This window comes from Mustela lutreola, chromosome 2 (assembly GCF_030435805.1).
Source record: "Mustela lutreola isolate mMusLut2 chromosome 2, mMusLut2.pri, whole genome shotgun sequence".
In the NCBI taxonomy this organism is placed as follows: Eukaryota; Metazoa; Chordata; class Mammalia; order Carnivora; family Mustelidae; genus Mustela; species Mustela lutreola.
This window is the reverse complement of record NC_081291.1, coordinates 79,831,587-79,849,592: the sequence shown is the minus strand read 5'-3', so window position 1 is coordinate 79,849,592 and position 18,006 is coordinate 79,831,587. Positions and strand designations below refer to the sequence as shown.

The 18,006-nt window shown below is 41.0% G+C and overlaps 1 protein-coding gene, 1 long non-coding RNA gene and 1 other non-coding gene across 4 annotated transcripts in view; all 3 read left to right on the top strand.

The window, feature by feature from the left end:
* LOC131825820 (uncharacterized) overlaps positions 1 to 5,536 on the top strand; it is a 39,367-nt gene extending 33,831 nt beyond the window's left edge. The window contains exons 3-4 of the long non-coding RNA XR_009351322.1: positions 2,747 to 2,842; positions 5,438 to 5,536. This is a non-coding gene — a long non-coding RNA (uncharacterized LOC131825820). The remainder of the gene's footprint in view (positions 1 to 2,746; positions 2,843 to 5,437) is intronic.
* Positions 5,537 to 8,536: 3,000 nt separating this feature from the next.
* The window catches only part of CMC1 (C-X9-C motif containing 1), a 98,654-nt gene continuing 89,184 nt past the window's right edge, over positions 8,537 to 18,006 (top strand). For both annotated transcript variants that reach the window (XR_009350861.1, XM_059162425.1), the window contains exon 1: positions 8,537 to 8,761. Coding sequence is in view for 1 of the 2 variants with exons in the window: in XM_059162425.1 (XP_059018408.1) it covers positions 8,743 to 8,761 (19 nt within the window). In the remaining variant the exon portion in view is untranslated. The remainder of the gene's footprint in view (positions 8,762 to 18,006) is intronic.
* Positions 11,592 to 11,703, top strand: LOC131826177 (U6 spliceosomal RNA). The gene has a single exon (XR_009351467.1). It is a non-coding gene; the product is annotated as a U6 spliceosomal RNA (small nuclear RNA).

Here is an 18,006-nt window from a genome sequence, read left to right as displayed (position 1 = left end):
TGAAAGCTTTCTTTTTTTTTTTGAATATTCACTTCAATGTTAATTTTAAAAGAAAAATTAGAAACAGCCTTAATCTTCAACAACAGATAAACAGTAAAATAAAGTGTGGTATCTAGACACAAGTCACAGCAGGATAAGAACAAATAGTGAACTGGAGCAATCCTGGAGATAGTAGGGTTTTTTCATGTGTGTGCCTGGATTTTTTTGTATTCTCAATGACCCGTTGCATTGTTAGGGAGAATTTGATTAACTCTCAACTGGGAGAGGGGATAAACATCTATGAAGCACCAGAGAAGTTAAGAATGTAAACTCTGGATCAGATTTCCATATGTTCCCATCCAGTTCTCTTGCTTGTATGCTTGTATTCTATGGGCGACTGGGGGAACCGTTGCAGGGCTTTGAATTAATCTGGACAATGTCTTTGAGTCACAAGGAATAGGAACCAACTTGAATCAGTTTAAAGGAAAAGAAACAATGAGCAAGTGCTCATTTAACCTAGATTATGTGCAAGTAGATTATCTTTGAATATCATCCCAGAGAGCTGGAAGGGGAGACAGGGAAAAGTGAAGCAGGGAAGGAGGGAAAGATAATACACTCATGTTTTAGTGAGTGTCCCACTAAAGGTGACTAGTACTGGATACCATGAGACTGTTAGAGGGGTCTTATAAAATGTGCTTCAGAACTATTTTCCCAGGGAATAAAAGGTAGGACACTTTTATCTATTGGATTCCATTCACTGTTGACTAAAATAACCCTGCAGGCAGTAGCTTCCCCTGCACTTCTGTATGTGTGTAACTGTGTAACTGCTCAGAGGATCCCATGGATGTTCCAGGCAGTGGTCTCAGAGAGATACAAAGTACTAACAGTTTGCACCTATACGAAGGTGTCCGAAGCCTACAAAGAACTAGTGGCCACATGCGAGAATTGGGACGTAGAAGATTTGGAGTCATGAGTCTTTGGTGGCTCAAAGAGCCAAGCCCCAGAAAGGCAGGAATAGATATAACTCTCAGAGCAGCTACAACCAGAGATTCAAACTCTATATGGATTTTCTCAGTCTTGAATCTCTGTACTTTTCTGGTTAGGCATCATCTTTACTCTTCCTTAAAGATAACTTTCTCTACACGGCACAGCACTTGTGTCTTACTGGCTTCTACATTTTCCAATTCTAGCCTCAGGAGACAAATACTGATGATATACTTAGACCCAGGGCTAATATTTTCTAGACAGAAACATCACTGGTCTACTTTAGGTCAGGTAACTGTTCTTGGACAAATGAGTATGGCTAAAGAGAGAGGTCCTATAAGGACATGACAACACTGGTAGAAACCATGTAACAAAATAGGGGAGGAGCAGAGTCCGAAAGAACAAGACATCAAGCAGATAGTGCCATAAATAAGTATATCATGTTCTAAGTGAGGGGATGCCTTGACCAGGAAACATAAGAATGTAAAACCTGAAAGCTATCTTTAGCCGAAGATCAGGAATGGCAACCTGAATTAAGGTAGGGGTTAGTGACAGGAAGAAGAAGAAAGTGATGCTAAAGAAAAATAATCTGTGGACCATGTGACCCATATTAGTTTTACATGGTGCCACTATACTCTCCATTAATAGGAACTTATGCAACCAACATTTACCCTGCCAGATGCTAAGTTGTCTAAGAGGTACTATAGTGGTGCCTAAGACAGTCTCTTCCCTCAAAACAGCAGAGTCAAGTGGCTTAGCAACAACAATACCTCTTTCCTTTAGGAAACTCTTCATCCATACCTTGGGATCCCTGGCTCCATGATGTAGATTTTTTTTTTTTTAAAGATTCTATTTATCTAAGAGAGAGAGAGCAAGAGAGCACAAGCAAGGGGGAGGCAGAAGGAGAGGGAGATGCAGACTCCCTGCTGAGGTAGGAGCCAGACGTGGGACTCCATCCCAGGACCCCAGGATCATGACCTGAGCTGAAGGCAGAGACTTAACCATCTGAGCCACCCAGGCGCCCCCGTGACATAGAATTTAGTTAATGGAATAGATCTCTGTAATCACTCTTCTTTACTGAGGGTCAGGTCCTGAGTGTTTAGGAGCTCTTCGTTTGGACTGATTTCTTAATGTCCTATTGATAAATATACCAGAATCAATGACATAGGGTTGTTTTGTCTGAGCGTAGCACTAGTGAAAAAGCATCAGAACTTGATAGCAGTTCTCAATTCTTGATTTTTATCTTCTTTGGTGTCTAAGTGGCTCCAACTGATAGTGGCCAATCCAGCTATTTCAACCATATTTGTTGTTCATGATGGTTACCCTATGCCTATTCTATACAGTAAAACGCTGTTAACTATAACCATTGTCTTTCTCTTGTTGAATAATAACTTTTAAAGAGTTATTTCAAATATATCTTCTGGAAATCAAATTAATTTCCCTCTCTGGGCTCCCACATCATCTTTTATCATGTTGGACTGTGATTGTTTGTTCGTGTGTTTGTCTTATGCCCCCTGTACTGTGAGTTCCTTAAGGGAAAGTCTGTCATCTTTATTTATTCCAAGACTCAAAACAGTGCATGGCACATAGTACGCTCTCTGACTTGGGGGAGGGGTGGGTAGTAAATTCAGGAAGTTTGTCGTCTGATGGATTAATAGTGCAGAAACATCTGGAATGAGTTGTTAGAGTTTTCACTAACTTTATTTTATCTAAATAAGCAAAAAATCCTTGAGATGTTTTCAGGACAGCTGGCCATCTAATCAGAATGTCACTGCTCTTTCAGATTCACTGTACAATGAAAAGCCCTACTGTTTTTGTCAAGTTTGCCAGCTCCTGTGAGAAGTTCTACAAAGGATCATAATATCTGCACAAGACCAAGGTGAGAGAAATCCAATATAAGTCATGTCATAGAATTATTATTATCTTTATTACCCTTTTTTAAAAAGTATTTTTTAGGAATAAAATTCTGTGACCCCAGAAAAAAATTGTGGTCTGTCTTAAAGGAGGCCACCCAGAAAACAATTCACAGTAAAAACAAAACATAAAATATAAAAAGCCTTCCACAGAGGTGAGAGGTGATTTTTTTTTCACACCTTTTTTCTCACCTGATAAGTGATAGGGCACACTGTTAAATCTCCTTTGTTCATTTGAAGGATGTTCACATAATACTGATTTAAACATATTGTTACCCAGATTTCAGTCTTGAAAGCAGAGTAGCTCTGAAGTATTACATTGAAAAAAAAAAAAACCACCCTGAATATAGTGCAAAACTTCAAAAAGACAGTTTTCTAGAGTAAAAAATAATCATTGCAATAACAATAGCTTGAATTTAGCAATGGCCTACCATGTGCTAGAAACCACTATCACTGTTTGTCACAGGTCTTCTTTAATGCTCCAATCAATTATGTAGGTGTGGTGTGATTGAGGATACTGAGACTCAGGGGGAGAAACAAATAAATTAGAAGTAGAGAGCAGATATGTGGATATTTACAACATGAATGAGTCTCATGGCTTTTGAGCTGAGCAAAAGAAGCCAGATATGATAGACTATACTATACAGTTATGTTTACATAAGTTTGAGACCGGGCAAAACTAATAAATTCTCAGAGAAGTCAGAAGAGTCATTGTTTTTATGGAGGCTGGTGCATCGGGAGGAGGTATCAAGGAAAGTTCTGGATGACTAGAAATGCTCTCGGCCTCATCAGAGGTGTAGTTCAAAAGTATATACATATATAAGTACTCATTCAGCTGCACAAAGATTTGTGCCCTTTTCTGTGTATAAGTTATATCTCAATAAAACAGTTAAAAAGTAAAAGAAGGCCAGAGGAATTAGAATTGAGCTCTGCTTAGTTCCACAGCCTCTGTCTTTCCACTACACACTCTTTTGGAAATCAGTTTCAAGTGTCTGTATTCAGCACAGAACCTTACCTGTTTTTCTGGGATAATGCACAGAAAAGTCCCCACAGATACTTTCTAAACTATTGCAAGTAGTCTCATACAGTGGATAATGTAGAGGACAAGCAGGTTGTTCTTGAAAGGATGATGTAATGAGCTGGAATTTGTCTATCAGGGGCTTTGTGAACCTTGTCCGAGGGAAAGGTTTGGATTTTATTTATATGAAGAACCACTGAGGGACTCTATGTAAGAAATTTTATGATCTTATTTGCGGTTGTGGGTGAAATGAGTTAGAAAGAATGGGTGGTAGGAGAAACAGCCCAGGAACAGAGAGCAAGTTAGAGGACTATTGTAAACATCTCTGCAAAAGCAGGTAGATCTTGGACTGAGTCGCAACAGTACAGTTGGCAGATGGACTAAAAAGATTCGTTAAAGAGCCAGGTGGACGTTGTGATCATTTGGGTGTGGGCAGTGGGGGACAGACAGGAGCTGACTGAAGTGGCTAGGAGGACTGAGCCACTGCGAGGCAGAACCTACTCAACTACTAGAAAGACAAGAACAAAGTATATTGCTCTGGGCGGAGGCCATAGCTAGGCAAGTTATCAGGGCTCTAGCCAAGTGATTTGGGATTCCAGGAAGGGTTCTGGTCCTTGTAAGGAACTAGACTGTTATAATGGGCTGAACTGCATCCCCCAAAATTCTTTTGCTGAAGTCCCAAGCCCAGTACCTGAGAATGTGAGTGTATTTGGAGATAGCGTCTTTAAAGAGATAATTAAGTTAAAATGAGGTATTCAGGCAGGCCGTAATCCAATATGACTGGTTTCCTTATTTTAAAAAGAAAAGGAATTTGGACACAGATACTCACATCCTGAAGACTATGTATGTGAATAGACAGGGAGAAAATGGTCATCTGTAAGCCAGGAAGAGAGGTCTCAGAATAAACCAAACCTACAGATATCTTGATCTTGGACCTTTAGCCCCCAGTTGTGAAAAAGATAGGTTTCTGTTGTTTAAGCCACCCATTTTGTGGTTCTTTGTAGTGGCAGGCCTAACAAACTAATTTAAGTGTCAACCTGGACCTAAATGCATTCAAATGGGAGAAGGGGGAGGTCCTGGGGGACCAGGGGGCTGAATCATACAGCTCAGAAAGCAGACCCAATGGATAGGGCCCAATGGATGGGGATCTTCTAGCCAAGAACTAGTTACAAATTTCGTGTACTGGTAGTGATGGAGCTTCTAGTATTCTTCCTAATGTAATTCTCACTGGCTCAAAGACAGGGGCAGAGCAGAGCTATTGGTGAAAAGTCTTCAATTCTGACGTTGGGCAGAGTTGGAAGCAAGCAGGGGCTGACTTTCTCAAACATTAGAAATAGTTAACTGATTATCAACATAGAGCAAAAAAGTATGCTAGATCTAGTCAGAATTGATGCAATAAACAAGTAATGTATTTATGCATACTTGCAAATTCCTTAGACATTCAACTAAGAGATATGTATATGTGTGTGTGCATTGATGTCTAGTCTACATACTAAGCAGTTCATTTCTCTTTGCTTTTGCATGTTCTGCCACACATCAGTAGCTGTCCTTCCTCCCTTGGGTCACTGCAATTTCCTCCTAGCTGGTTCCCCTGTCTCAGTGTTGCTCCCCAGTAATGACGATCAATGGCAGATCATTTGAAGCATGAATAGGTACGTCACCATGATTTTCTCATTTGCCTGTGTACATTTGCCAAGGAACAGAATCACCTAGAGATCCTTCTTGACTCCTTGATCTAGTCTCCTAAGTCAGTGACGAAGAATGGATTCTTCCTTTCCAGGAACATTCACTACGGTACTTTCTTTTATATTGCCACATACACCCATTCAGGCTCTTTTCAGATCCTGCCTGAACTGCAATAGTCCCTTACCCTTCCGCTTAGCCCCTGCCTCCCTCCTTGCCAACTATATTTAGCCTACAAAAAATCTTTAGAAGACATCACTTTGACCACAAGGCCATTTTTCTAGTTGTTAACCTTCAACAGCCCCTGACTGCTTATAGCAACAGATTCAAACACTCCTCAGCCTAATATTTAAGGCTTTGGGAATCTGACCTCTTCTAACATTTTCAGTCTCATTTTTAACTATCCTAGCTTCGCAAATCCTCAGATGAATGGTTTCAGGCATTGCTCCCCACCATGCCTGCCACACATCCCTGCTTCCTACCTAGGTTTTGCACATAGGTTTTTATTGCTTACCTTCTGTCCTTTCCATGCCTCATTTGTCCTTCAAGAACATCTCAAATCCTAGGTACTTTTTTTTTTTTTTAAGATTTTATTTATGTATTTGACAGAGATAGAGCATGTGCAGGAGGAGGAGGCAGAGGTAAAGGGAGAAGCAGACTCCCCGCTGAGCAGGGAGCCCAACACAGGGCTTGATCCATCCCAGGACCCTGAGATTGTGACCTGAGCCCAAGGTAGATGCTTAACCGACTGAGCCACCCAGGTGCCCCCTCCCAGACCCTTTTGTTTACTTTTCTCCTAGTGTGACATGCATTCTTCTCTGCTGACACATGCTACCCATCTTTCATGGCCAGCCATAATTTCTACCTCATCTTTGAAGTCCTTTTTAACCATCCACCCTGACATTCAGTCCTTTGTGAAGGGCTACTGTGGAGCCATTAGGTACCAGATATTGTTTGAGCCCTAGAGGTCATGCTTAGATAATATATATTTCTTCATTTCTGGGACATTGTGCTCTCTTCCTTTTTATGTTCCCACTACAGTTACTGCTCAAAGAATTGTCCATTCATAATGTGATATCTTAGGAAATTTCTTCTGTTTTAAATTACCAAAATTACATTTCTATGGTTTAACTTTTAATAATCGACTTATCTTTCCCAGGTACATTATAAAGACTTTGCCCCCAAATGATCTGATTTAATAAGACAGGAGAAGGGTACTCTGTTAGGTACCAGGTACTGAGATGCTAGCGCTTCTCATAGTGTGATATGTCCAGCAATCCATTTTATGGGATATGGAAAACCCATGATTTTACAGGTATTATTGCATAGGATAAGGCTGAAGTGGTTAATACCCTTGTGCGTTTTCCTTTAAGCGAGCTGATTTAGATTTAATAAAAATAAATAGTAGTGGTTTAAGTGATAGAAATGGTTTTTCAATGACTGAAACAGTTAAATGATATCACATTTACTCCTCACAATAATTTTACAAATTAGAAACAAAAGTCTAGAGAAATGTCGGAATTTGTGATGCTAATAGGTTGTAATGTAGGATTCAGGAAGAGGTACTTGGGTCACTGACTGAAGCTCTCTGTGATGCCTTTTACATCTAGGAAGATTTAGTTTAATTACCTCAGTTTGAGGCCTGGCTTTTGTTTTTATACTTCACCTCATCTCCTCAAAAAGATTTATTTTCTAAAGGAAATCCTCCACCTCCAGAAAAAGAAAAGGGGCACCAGAATGAATCTGGTACGTTTCAAAACACATGTATAAAACACACAAGAAAACGGACCTGCTTTCCTGCCTGGCTGAGTGAAACATTAATTCTTCACCTTGGCATCTCAACCTACAGCTGTAATAAGGGCCGTTATGCCCAAATAGGCCCTTAAACGGAAGACTTGCTGAGCAGAGACCCACTTTCCCAGCCCTGCTCAACTGCGGCTGCTTTTTCTGCCAACTGACCAGGCTGAAGCAGCAGCAGGGGAGGAGGGACTGCAGGTAGGTGGGGAGGGAATCATTTTGAAAGCTCTAAATCCCTCCCAGGGAAGAAGCAGCTGCTCCTTGTTTTTCTAACATCTGTCCCATCTGTCCCGGCTGCACCTCACTCTTCAGAGGCTCAAACCAGCTACACGTGGGTATGACAAGGAAGCATTTCAGAAGGCTGGTTGGTGAGTGGAAATGAGCACCACTGCCACCAGAAAGTTTCTTTTTAACAAGAGGGCAGTTGGGGCTCTTCAGGAGCATAGCTATGGCCTTCCTTCATTTTTCTCAAAACAGCTTTAATTGACAGAGTCGGGATTTTTAACATCACCCAAATCAGGCTGTACGCCCTAAGGATATTTTCTAGCGCCCATTTTTTTTTAATTTCCCCTCCAGGGGAACCGCAGGCTGCTGATGCGTGGGACAAATAATGATACTGCACAAACTATACCACTTCTATAGTAGAACAAGCTGTCTATAACTCGCACGTGTGGAGTTCATCCCATTTAACAGCGTGTTGCTGGTATTTGACTCCCCTGCCAACACGATACTCCTCGAGAATAGGAACCTTATTTTTATTCAGTTATCTGTCCCTCGTATTCCGAACCCGTGGCTGGAACCCGACAGGCATAAAATAGACACTTAGGAATGAATGAATGTTAACGAGAAAAAAAATAAAGGAACAGGATGATTCATTCCGTTCTCCGAAGGCGGACGTGGAGGGAGGTGCTTGGCGGTGACCCTAGTCGCCACGGGAGGCGCACTCCCAAAGGCCCACAGCTTCTGCTCTCGTCTTCGCTTAGCCCAGTCTGCAACCGGGTGCTCACGCTCCTTCCCAAGCCAGGCTGCCCGCGTCGGAGGCAGTTCCGCCTCCAACGCACGCGAAGCCACGCCCCCCTGCCCGGCCATTCCCCCGCAGATGTCGGTTCCACAGCAATTACAGGCTTCGGGGCGGGGCCAGGAGGGCGCAGGCGCAATGGGAGGCGGAAGTAGTGACTAGGGAAATAAGAAGGAAGGAAAGAGGCCTGCTGGGCTCTGTAGAGGGCACGGCGCTCCTCCTCCACCGCCGCCTCCTCTTCCTCCCGTGGGAAGCTCCTGGCGGCCGCACGTGCCGCCCAGCCCAGGCTCCTCCCCTCCCCTGCCCCCGCCCGGGAGCGGCCAGGCGCTGCTTTCTCTCCGCCCGCCGAGATGGCGCTCGACCCCGCAGGTACGGGGGCGGGACGCGGGGGGTTGCTGAGGAGTTACGGCCGGGGTCCCTAACTGCGGCTCTGCGGTTGGGGGCTGGCCTGGAAAAGGGGCCGAGCGCTGAGGTTGCACCGCTTCCGCAGACGTCAGCGCACGCCCGGCCGGCCTGCCGCCTTAGGGTTTCTGGCGGCCGCAAACTTCTTCCCAGCAGTCTTCGGTCTTCTTCCCGCTTCTTGGGGTTAGGGTTAGGTGAAAGGCGTTGGGTTTGCTGTGTAAACTCTCGTCCATTCGTGGCTTACACACATTTCCTTCTTAACGCGACTGGTCTCTTCGTCATCTTTTCCGCCCTTCTGGGGCACTGATTCCTTCAAATAATCTGTAATCTAACCTAAAAGCGAAAATCCAAAAGAGCCATCACTATGGCAAGATTCAGTTTCTTGAGAAAGGATCTCCAGGGTTTTGATAAACATTATTTCAACTTTAGTGTTAACACGCCACTTCCATTTGCAGCAGTGGTTTCAGGTTCCTCGCATTCCCGTCCTTAAAGCAGCTCACCTGCGCCTGTGTCCTTGCTTTAAGCTATTTATGTTGCGGGAAGCTCACCTGAGGCTTCCGTAAAGGGTATTCATGTAAATATAGGGAACTTCATTTTGAAGGGAATAGTAATTGGTCTAGTCCACTCCCTTCATTTTATGAATATGAAAACTTGAGGCATTGGAAGGAGTAGTAATAGCTTCAAACTTCTGGAGATTCGGAAATGAAGTCATTTTGGTGACTCTCAAGGAGAGCGGAAAGTGTATGTAGCCAACAAATACTACTACTTATTGAACGCTTTATTATCAAGCTAAGTTTTCACAGTTGTCCAACAATAGTGTGCGGTATGTTAGATAGTATTATCTCCCTTTTATGGATTAAGAAACAGGTGGACAGAGGATCAGGGACTACTCTGAAGCATAAAAGAATTTCTGGAACACCTAATGATCATACCAATACTGGGCCAGGTGGTTGAATTAGACTTTATGAGGCAGTTAACAATTGATCTGGGCTTTTAAGGGAAACTTCCAGTGGTTGGAGTTGGAGAAGAGGCGGCAGAATGAGGAAATGTACAGGCAGTAAAGTGTAATGTTTGGTTGCAGGGTGGAAATAAGGTGTGCCTAAGGAAAATTAGGTTAAAAAGTAGATTAAGGCCTGTTACAATAGCTGCAACCCCAGCATAGAGCCCATTGTAGGGCTTGAACTCACAACTCTGAGATCGATACCTGAACTGAGATTAAGAATCCGAAGCTCAAGCCACTGAGCCACCCAGGTGAGCCTTAGTTCTAGTATTTCTTAGCTGAAAGTGGTATTCAGAGCAGTCTCCTACAAATGAGGAAACGGAGGCAGAGAGGTCAAATGCTTTCAAACATCTATATTCTTGAATTTAGATCCAGGAGAAAATTAAGGAAAAAGAAATCCTACATGCCATCTCCACTTTTTTTTTTTTTTTTTTTTTTAAGATTTTATTTATTTGACAGCACAAGCCAGGAGGAGCAGCAGAGGGAGAGGGAGAGGCAGGTTCTGGGAGCCAGACGTGGGGCTCCATCCAGGACCCTGGGATCATGACCTGAGCCAAAGGCAGCCGCTCAACCAACTGAGCCACCCAGGCGCCCCATCCACTTTTTTACTGTCCAGTTACTCTTAACCCACTCAAATCTTGTGGTATGCCCAAGGCTATGCAGCTAATTGCTCGTAGAGTCCAGTCTGGAATAGAATTCTGTAATACATTTGCATGGTTATAGACCGTGCCTCTGTTGGAATATTTATTGATTAAACAAATAAGTGCCCGTTACATGTCACAGGCATACAATGGTAAAAGAAAGACCCCCCCCCAACTCTATGCCCCCATATACATTCTGCCAGATTATGATAAATATGAAGAAAATAAGCAGTGTCATGTGTTAGGTGGCAAAGAGCGGACTACCTTAGAGTGGTATGTGAACAGATCTATGAGGAAGTATTTGAATTGGAATCTGAAGGACAAGATGAAGTAGTTATGTGAAGAGGTAGGGAAAAAGTATGCCAGGCAGTCAGAAGTAGCAAATGCTTAAATATTTGCCATGAACGAGGGCCAGAGTGGTGGAGCTCCAAAAGGGAAGATGTTGGGAAAGTAGGCAGGAACTAGATGCTGCAAGGCCTTGAAGGCTCTGATAGGAAAGCACTGGGGGGCTTCTAAAGAGGGCAATGGCATATTATAAATTGTCTTTAGTACCCTGACTGTAGTGGTATCATGCACTATGGAGGAGTCCTGAATGCAAGCAGGGAAACCGGTTAAGAGGTGATGGCAGTAGTCCAGGCCGGATATGTTAGTATTGTAGACTGGAATGGTATTAGAAAAGCTGGAAAAGAATATAAAGCTTATTAGGTTGTTTTTGGAGGAACAATTGAGAAGACCTGCTGCTGTATTGAATAAAGATGGTGAGGGAAAGGGAGGCATTAAGGATAATTAATGGGTTTTTTACTGACTGGCTGGCTGGTGATGGCCAAATCTAACAGTGTAATCATTGGAAACTTGATTAAAAGCAGGGCTCAGTGGGTTGGGACTCTGCCTTCAGCTCGGGTCGTGGTCTCAGGGTCCTGGGATCGAGCCCCGCATTGGGCTCTCTGCTCGGCGGGGAGCCTGCTTCCCCCTCTCTCTGTGTGCCTCTCTACTTGTGATCTCTCTCCGTCAAATAAATAAATAAAAATCTTAAAAAAAAAAAAAAAGCAGGAATGGAAGCAAAATTGAATGGGAAGAAAGAAAGTGGATTCAGCAAGTTGGAAGTTTTAAATTTTTCTTCTCGGTTTAAATTTCAGAATAAAAATATATTAAAGCTGTACTCGCTTTGGCAGCACATATACTAAAATTGGAATGATAGAGAGAATATTAGCCTGGCCCCTGTGCAAGGAGGACACCCAAAAATATATTAAAGCCAGTTTTGTATTTTTTAGCTTCATTTTTGTTTGGTTCTTGAGTTGAAGCATAGGTTCACATTTTGATAATTCTCTTGCTTTTTATACAGAGGCTTGTGCCCATGCTGGTAGTTGTTTCAGATGAGGTTTACATAGCAAGGTCTGTTTTCACAATGGTTTATGTTAGATTTTTAAAAATATTTTTATTAAGTTTTTTATTTTAATTCCACTGTTGACAGTGTTATTAGTTCCAGGTGTACACTATAGTGATTCCACAATTGTATGTGTTACTCAGTGCTCATCAGGGTAAATGTACTCTTTAATTCTTATCACCTATTTTATCCATTCTTCCACCTACCTCCCCTGTGGAAGCAATCTGTTCTCTATAGTTAAGAGTCTGTTTCTTCATGTCTGTTTCTTTCTTTCTTTCTTTTTTTTTTTTTTTGGTGTTTGTTTTTCTTAAATTACATATGAGTGATATCATACGGTATTTGGCTTTCTCTGACTTATTTTGCTTACCATTACACTCTCTAGCTCCATCCACGTCATCCTAAATAGCAAGATTTCATTCTTTTTTATGGCTGAATAATATTCCTTTGTGTATGTATATATCACATCTTTATCCATTCATCTATTGCTGGACACTAGGGTTGCTTCCATAATTTGGCTATTGTAAATAATGCTGGTATAAATATAGGGGCGCATGTATCCCTTTGAATTAGTGTTTTTGAATTTTGGGGGTAAATACCTAGCAGTGTGATTGGTGGATTGGAGAGTAGTTCTATTTTTAAGTTTTGGAGGAATCTCTGTACTGTTTTCCACAGGGGCTGTACCAGTTTGCATTCCCACCAGCAGTGCAGAAGGGTTCCTTTTTCTCCACATCCTCTCTAACACTTGTTTCATGTGTTTTTGATGTTAGCCATTTTGACAGGTATGAGATGATGTCTCATTGTAGTTTTGATTTGCATTTCTCTGATCAGTGATGTTGAGCATCTTTTCACATGTCTGTTGACCATTTGATGTCTTCTTTGAAAAAATGTCTGTTCATGTCTTCTGCCCATTTTTTAATTGGATTATTTGGTTTTTTGGTGTTGAATTTTATGAGTTCATTATATACTTTGGATACTAACCCTTTATAAGATATATTATTTGTAAATTTCTTCTCCCATTCAGTAGGTTACCTTCATTGGTTTATGTTAGATTTTTAAAGATCTTTATACAAGTTTGATCTTCGTTTGGCACAGCTTTTAACTAACTTTGTAACCTCCATTTTTTTCTCAAGAAGCTCTGAACCCAGCATTGAAATGCAGATTACATACTTACTCTTCTATGTAGTTTTAGTGACACTATTCTCCTTTTCATTAATGTAGGGGTAATAAGGGCACTCTTTGTACATTTATCAGCTGTAATTATGTTCATTATTTTCTATTACTATTTGAATGCAGAGAGAAAAAGCTGGAGGGAGTTCACAACACCCAAGAAAAGTGGCTGCAGAAAGAGATTAATATTTGTAAAAAATACTCGTATGTGGTTTGCTTCTGGATATTCAGATTTAATTTACTAAGACTCTGACATTTTAAAATAGTCCAGACAGTTCTAATATGCAAACAGAGTAGAAAAGGAACCACTGTTCTGAACTCTTCCACTTTTATTGACTTATTCTTTAGCTTTGTTTTCTTATCAGTCTAATCCCCCTATTTCCAGTGAAAATTATCCCTACGTTTTTAGCCATGAATGGGATCTTTGATGGCATAGTAATGGTTCAGAAATATACAGTATAGCTCATTCTTGCATAATAGACTTAAGCATAGTCTATTCCATATTTGCCAGTTTAGTACCCCTTCTACAAGTATATTTTGAAAATCTAGTCAGACTTAAGTGATTGAAAATTTAAATGATTGTATATTTTGAATGCATAACACATGATCCCCTATAGGAACAATTTAAAAAGTGGTGCTTGTTAAAATAGAATTTTCAAAAAGATAAAATTACTACTCATGCAAATACAAAATAAATGTGTGCTGAAGATTTTCTTCAATTCATTAGTGTGGGAATTAGTAAAACAGTCCAAAAAGCATTTGACAATTTAGATGCATAGACTGTTTCATAGATTGCTTGCTTAGATAAAAGAAAAATGGTGGGTTTAAAACAGGACCATACACTGTAATCTTTGGGGTTATCTTTTCCACTGGTCAGAAATTATTTCTGTCTTTATTCTACAAAGTTCTAGACATTAACCTCCTCCTGTACCAAGTTGTAAAAGGGCCTGGTAATGGAAAGTCAAGCCCAGGGCTGTACTGAAAGAACACTTAATTATTCCTTTGCTATTTCCAGATTCCAGAGAATTTTCCAACATCATTATATTCCCAGATGACAACCTACAGAAACCTGGGCCTGATAATTTTGATTACTTTCTCTAATAACCAGAAGAGATTCCTTTCTCTTCCCCACCCCCTTGTACCATTTCCTCTTTTAGCAGGGTAGTTAGTTCCCCTTCCTTCATCCATTAGTGTGGATTTGTTCTCTACTTTTGCATAGTGGGGCAATAGCAGCAGAGAGAAGTGTCTTTGACCAGGTGTGTGTGTCGCTGTTATGGTGTTGTCCAGAAATCTAATTAGGGGAGGAATATGGGATAGCAAGAGCTCAGAGGATGGAAAGTAGAGTCAGGAATTTCATGACATCCCATGCATAGGTGTTGAAGATGTATCTTGGGGGGGGGGGTGTCATGGCAGTTCTTGGAATATTTGAATTATAGGGGTTCTGTTAATGGTTCTTGTGGGTATATAGGTAGATTAGCTTTAGGGATACCAGCACTTAATCAAATTCACTGGAAATTAAGTTAGACATCTAAACAAATTAGAAGAATCTTTTCAGAGCACTGGGTGACTAATATATAAAAGGTTATGTAGCTGATCAGCAAAATTTTTATTATTGCTTCAGTAGCTCTGTAGTGTTCTCTTAGACATAGATTACATTGGTAGTTCAGGGTTAAAAATCTGTTGAACTTGTAATTTTTATATATTTCTAAACTCGAAGTATATTGGTTATAGGAGTTGTGAATCAAATCATGAAATGTTTTGTCAGCCAGCTTAGGGAATTTGAATTTTATCCCAAGAATGATGGGAAGATGCTGCAGATTTTTAGGCAAATAGAACTTTCCTTCACTTTCTGTTAATGTGGCTTTTCATCAGATCCAGGTTATTTGTTCTCAGCAAAATACTGCCTCAGTGGTGATGTCTTTCTCATGGTGTCATATCTGGAGGCACATTGATGTCTGTCTCTCATAGGTGATACTAATTTTAATCACCCAGTCAAGGGCTTTGTTCCATTTGGTTTTTTCCTCTCACCATTTATTAGTAATCTGTGGGGAGACCATTTATGACTAGGCAAATACCAATTCCTCATCAAAAAATTCCCTTTGATGTGGTATCCATTGATGATTTTTGCCTGATTCAGGCTTCCCTACAGTGGTTTCAGAGTGACGATTTTCTATCTCCAGCATTCTCTCCACATTTATTGGATGGTATTGGTGTTTTGATACAAGCCAGAGATCATTTTGTTTCTTGTTTATTTATTTATAGACTTATCATAGATACACACTCATGAATTCCTTTTTTTCCACTTATAACTTGTTGCCGTATGTAATTATTTTGGTGCTCACATTTTCCCAGATTTAGCCAGTGAGAGCATTCCTTCAAACTAGCTTCCAGGTCCTTGTGATATGCTCCCATCCTTTTTTGGAGCATTTCCATTTTTTCTCACAAGGTATTTCTGGCCCATCCATAGATTTAGTCCTATCTCTTACAAACCCTGGTTCCTTTCTTTGGGAATGACATTAGAGACCAAGGTCTGGGGACCATTGGATGTTTTACATGCAAGTGATTGATGAATGGTATGCTCTTAGGAAAAAACCTGTGAGGGACTGAGGGGAACCGGAAAGGGAAGGGGAAGAAGCTGAGCAAGGATGTGGTTTCAGGGAAGGCCTGTCTCTACCTGATCAGCTCTGGTGTACCGCAGCATGCAGGGCTTGTCCCACTTTGGAGGCAAGGGCTCTGGGCTTTTGTGACCTCTGTCCGTCCTTGCCCACTGCAGGAGATGGGAGGGGGGCAGCAGGCAGGAGAGCTGGAATATGCTGCCATGCCCGGGGCAGTCCTGAAAAGGTTGCAGGTATGAGTGCTCCTGCATTCTACTATAGGAAGGATTCCAGCTTTCTCCTAAAAATCTTGTATCTGAAGCTCTTAGGAACCTTTGTTCAGTTAATGAAAGTTGGAATAGTGGTAGGTCAGGTAGGAAGGGCTATGTGCACAAACATATAAATACGCACAGGTGTCTGTACTGGCTCCAGGTGTGGATATCATGGGGTTGTGGTAATAACATTAGTTTCAGATAGACCTAACATCTGCCAAACTGTGCTTTGTTTTTTTCCCTCTAGGCCATTTGACATACTGTTCTTTCTTTTTAGAATTTTCCCTCTCTTCCCCATCCCCAAGTCTGTCTAATTCTTGTTCATTTTTCACACTTCACTTTAGAATTATTTGCATAGGAAGCTTTCCCTGATTGTTACCACCCCGCAATCTTTCAAAAAACAATTTTAAAATTACTTGAGATTTTTAAAAACTACCAAAATGTCAAATAACCTGAGTATAGAGTTTTTTCATTCTAGACCTAGAATTTTTTCCTTGAGAAATAAAGTGGAACTTATAGATGTGAATGTCTCTGTGTCCGGTGATTTGAGAAATGAAGAAAAGCATCATGTGAAGAATGAGAATATGTATGTAACTGTGTAGTAAACAGTAAATATTTTTACATGATTTCTCAGAGACTAGATGATTAGAGAAGATAAACCAGTTAATTACATCTAGACAGTAAGAGATTGCCCACGGGGGGGGGGGGGGGAGGGGGGAGCACTGTCGTATTATGGAAATAGCACCCAATTGAATTGGGAAATTTGTAATGATATCTTCTTGTTTTAGACTTTGCTATTAACCTTACGCCCAATTCTAAATGGCATAATCTCAGGTTTGAGGATGAGGAACCAGGAGAGTAAGGTTTATCAATAACTGTGAATGCTGCTTTTTTTTTTTTTTTTAATTAAGATTTCACTTATTTATTTGACATAGAGCACAAGCCCATAGAGCAGCAGGGAGAAGCAGGCCCCCTGCAGAGCCAGAAGCCCAACTTGGGGCCCAGGCCCTGGAGCCTGGGATCTTGACCTGAGGCAAAGGCAGCCGCTCAACAGGTGCCCCTGAAAGCTGCTTTAAGCCTTAAACATCTATGATTTTTAAATACTTGCAGTTGGTCTCAAAGGCTTCTTGAGTCAGCACAGATGGTTCACCACAGGAAAAAAAAGTGAGGTTTTATGTTCCATTGACTAGAGGACTCTCCTTATTTTTGCATAAGGATGTTAATAGCATACGTGTAGAAGCCCCTAAGTTTATAAAGATGTCAAAAAATACCACCTTTTACCTGATGTAAATGGATCAAATGAAACTGCCCAAATAAGAACACTGATGCCCAAATTCGCTTTCTCCCTCCACCAGCCCTGATTATAAATATGTAACATTTTTGAGTTGAGAGATTGAGGGGAAAATTTTTTTTAAAAACATGGAATTTAATATCCTGCATTGTGTTTGCTGAGGAACTGTTACTGGGAGTTTTTTGCTTCTTGTTTTTGTTTTATTTTTTACAAATCAAAGGAGTGTTAAGTATAATGAATTAAAATACTGAGTTTTAAATGTTTATGTGGCGGAATAAGGAACTAGCCTGCTATTCTTAGCATTGTGTAGACACCTTAGCGTGGTGACTGATGCATACATAGTAGGTATTTAATATCTGTTAATAGAATGAATATCCATAATTATCAAATGTTGAAACACTCTTAGTCATGGGTCACTTATTAAACAGTTTGAATGTATATTTGCCATGTGCCAACAGTTAAAACGAATTAAGAGATGACTGAGACATGGTCTCGGACCTCATTAAACTTATATTTCATGCTGTGTTTCTTGATTTAGCCACATATTAGAATTATTTGAGGAGCTTTTAAAAATACAAATGCTTGGGGCGCCTGGGTGGCTCAGTGGGTTAAGCCTCTGCCTTCGACTCAGGTCATGATCTCAGGGTCCTGAGATCAGGCTGTCTGCTCAGCAGGGAGCCTGCCTTCCCCCTCTCTCTTTGCCTGCCTCTCTGCCTACTTGTGATCTTTCTCTCTGTCAAATAAATAAAATCTTTAAATAAAATAAAAATACAAATGCTTGGGTTTATCCCAGCATTTCTGATTTAACTGGTTTGGGTGGTGCCCAGGCATCAGAGTTTTACAAAGCCTTCTCAAGTGCTTAT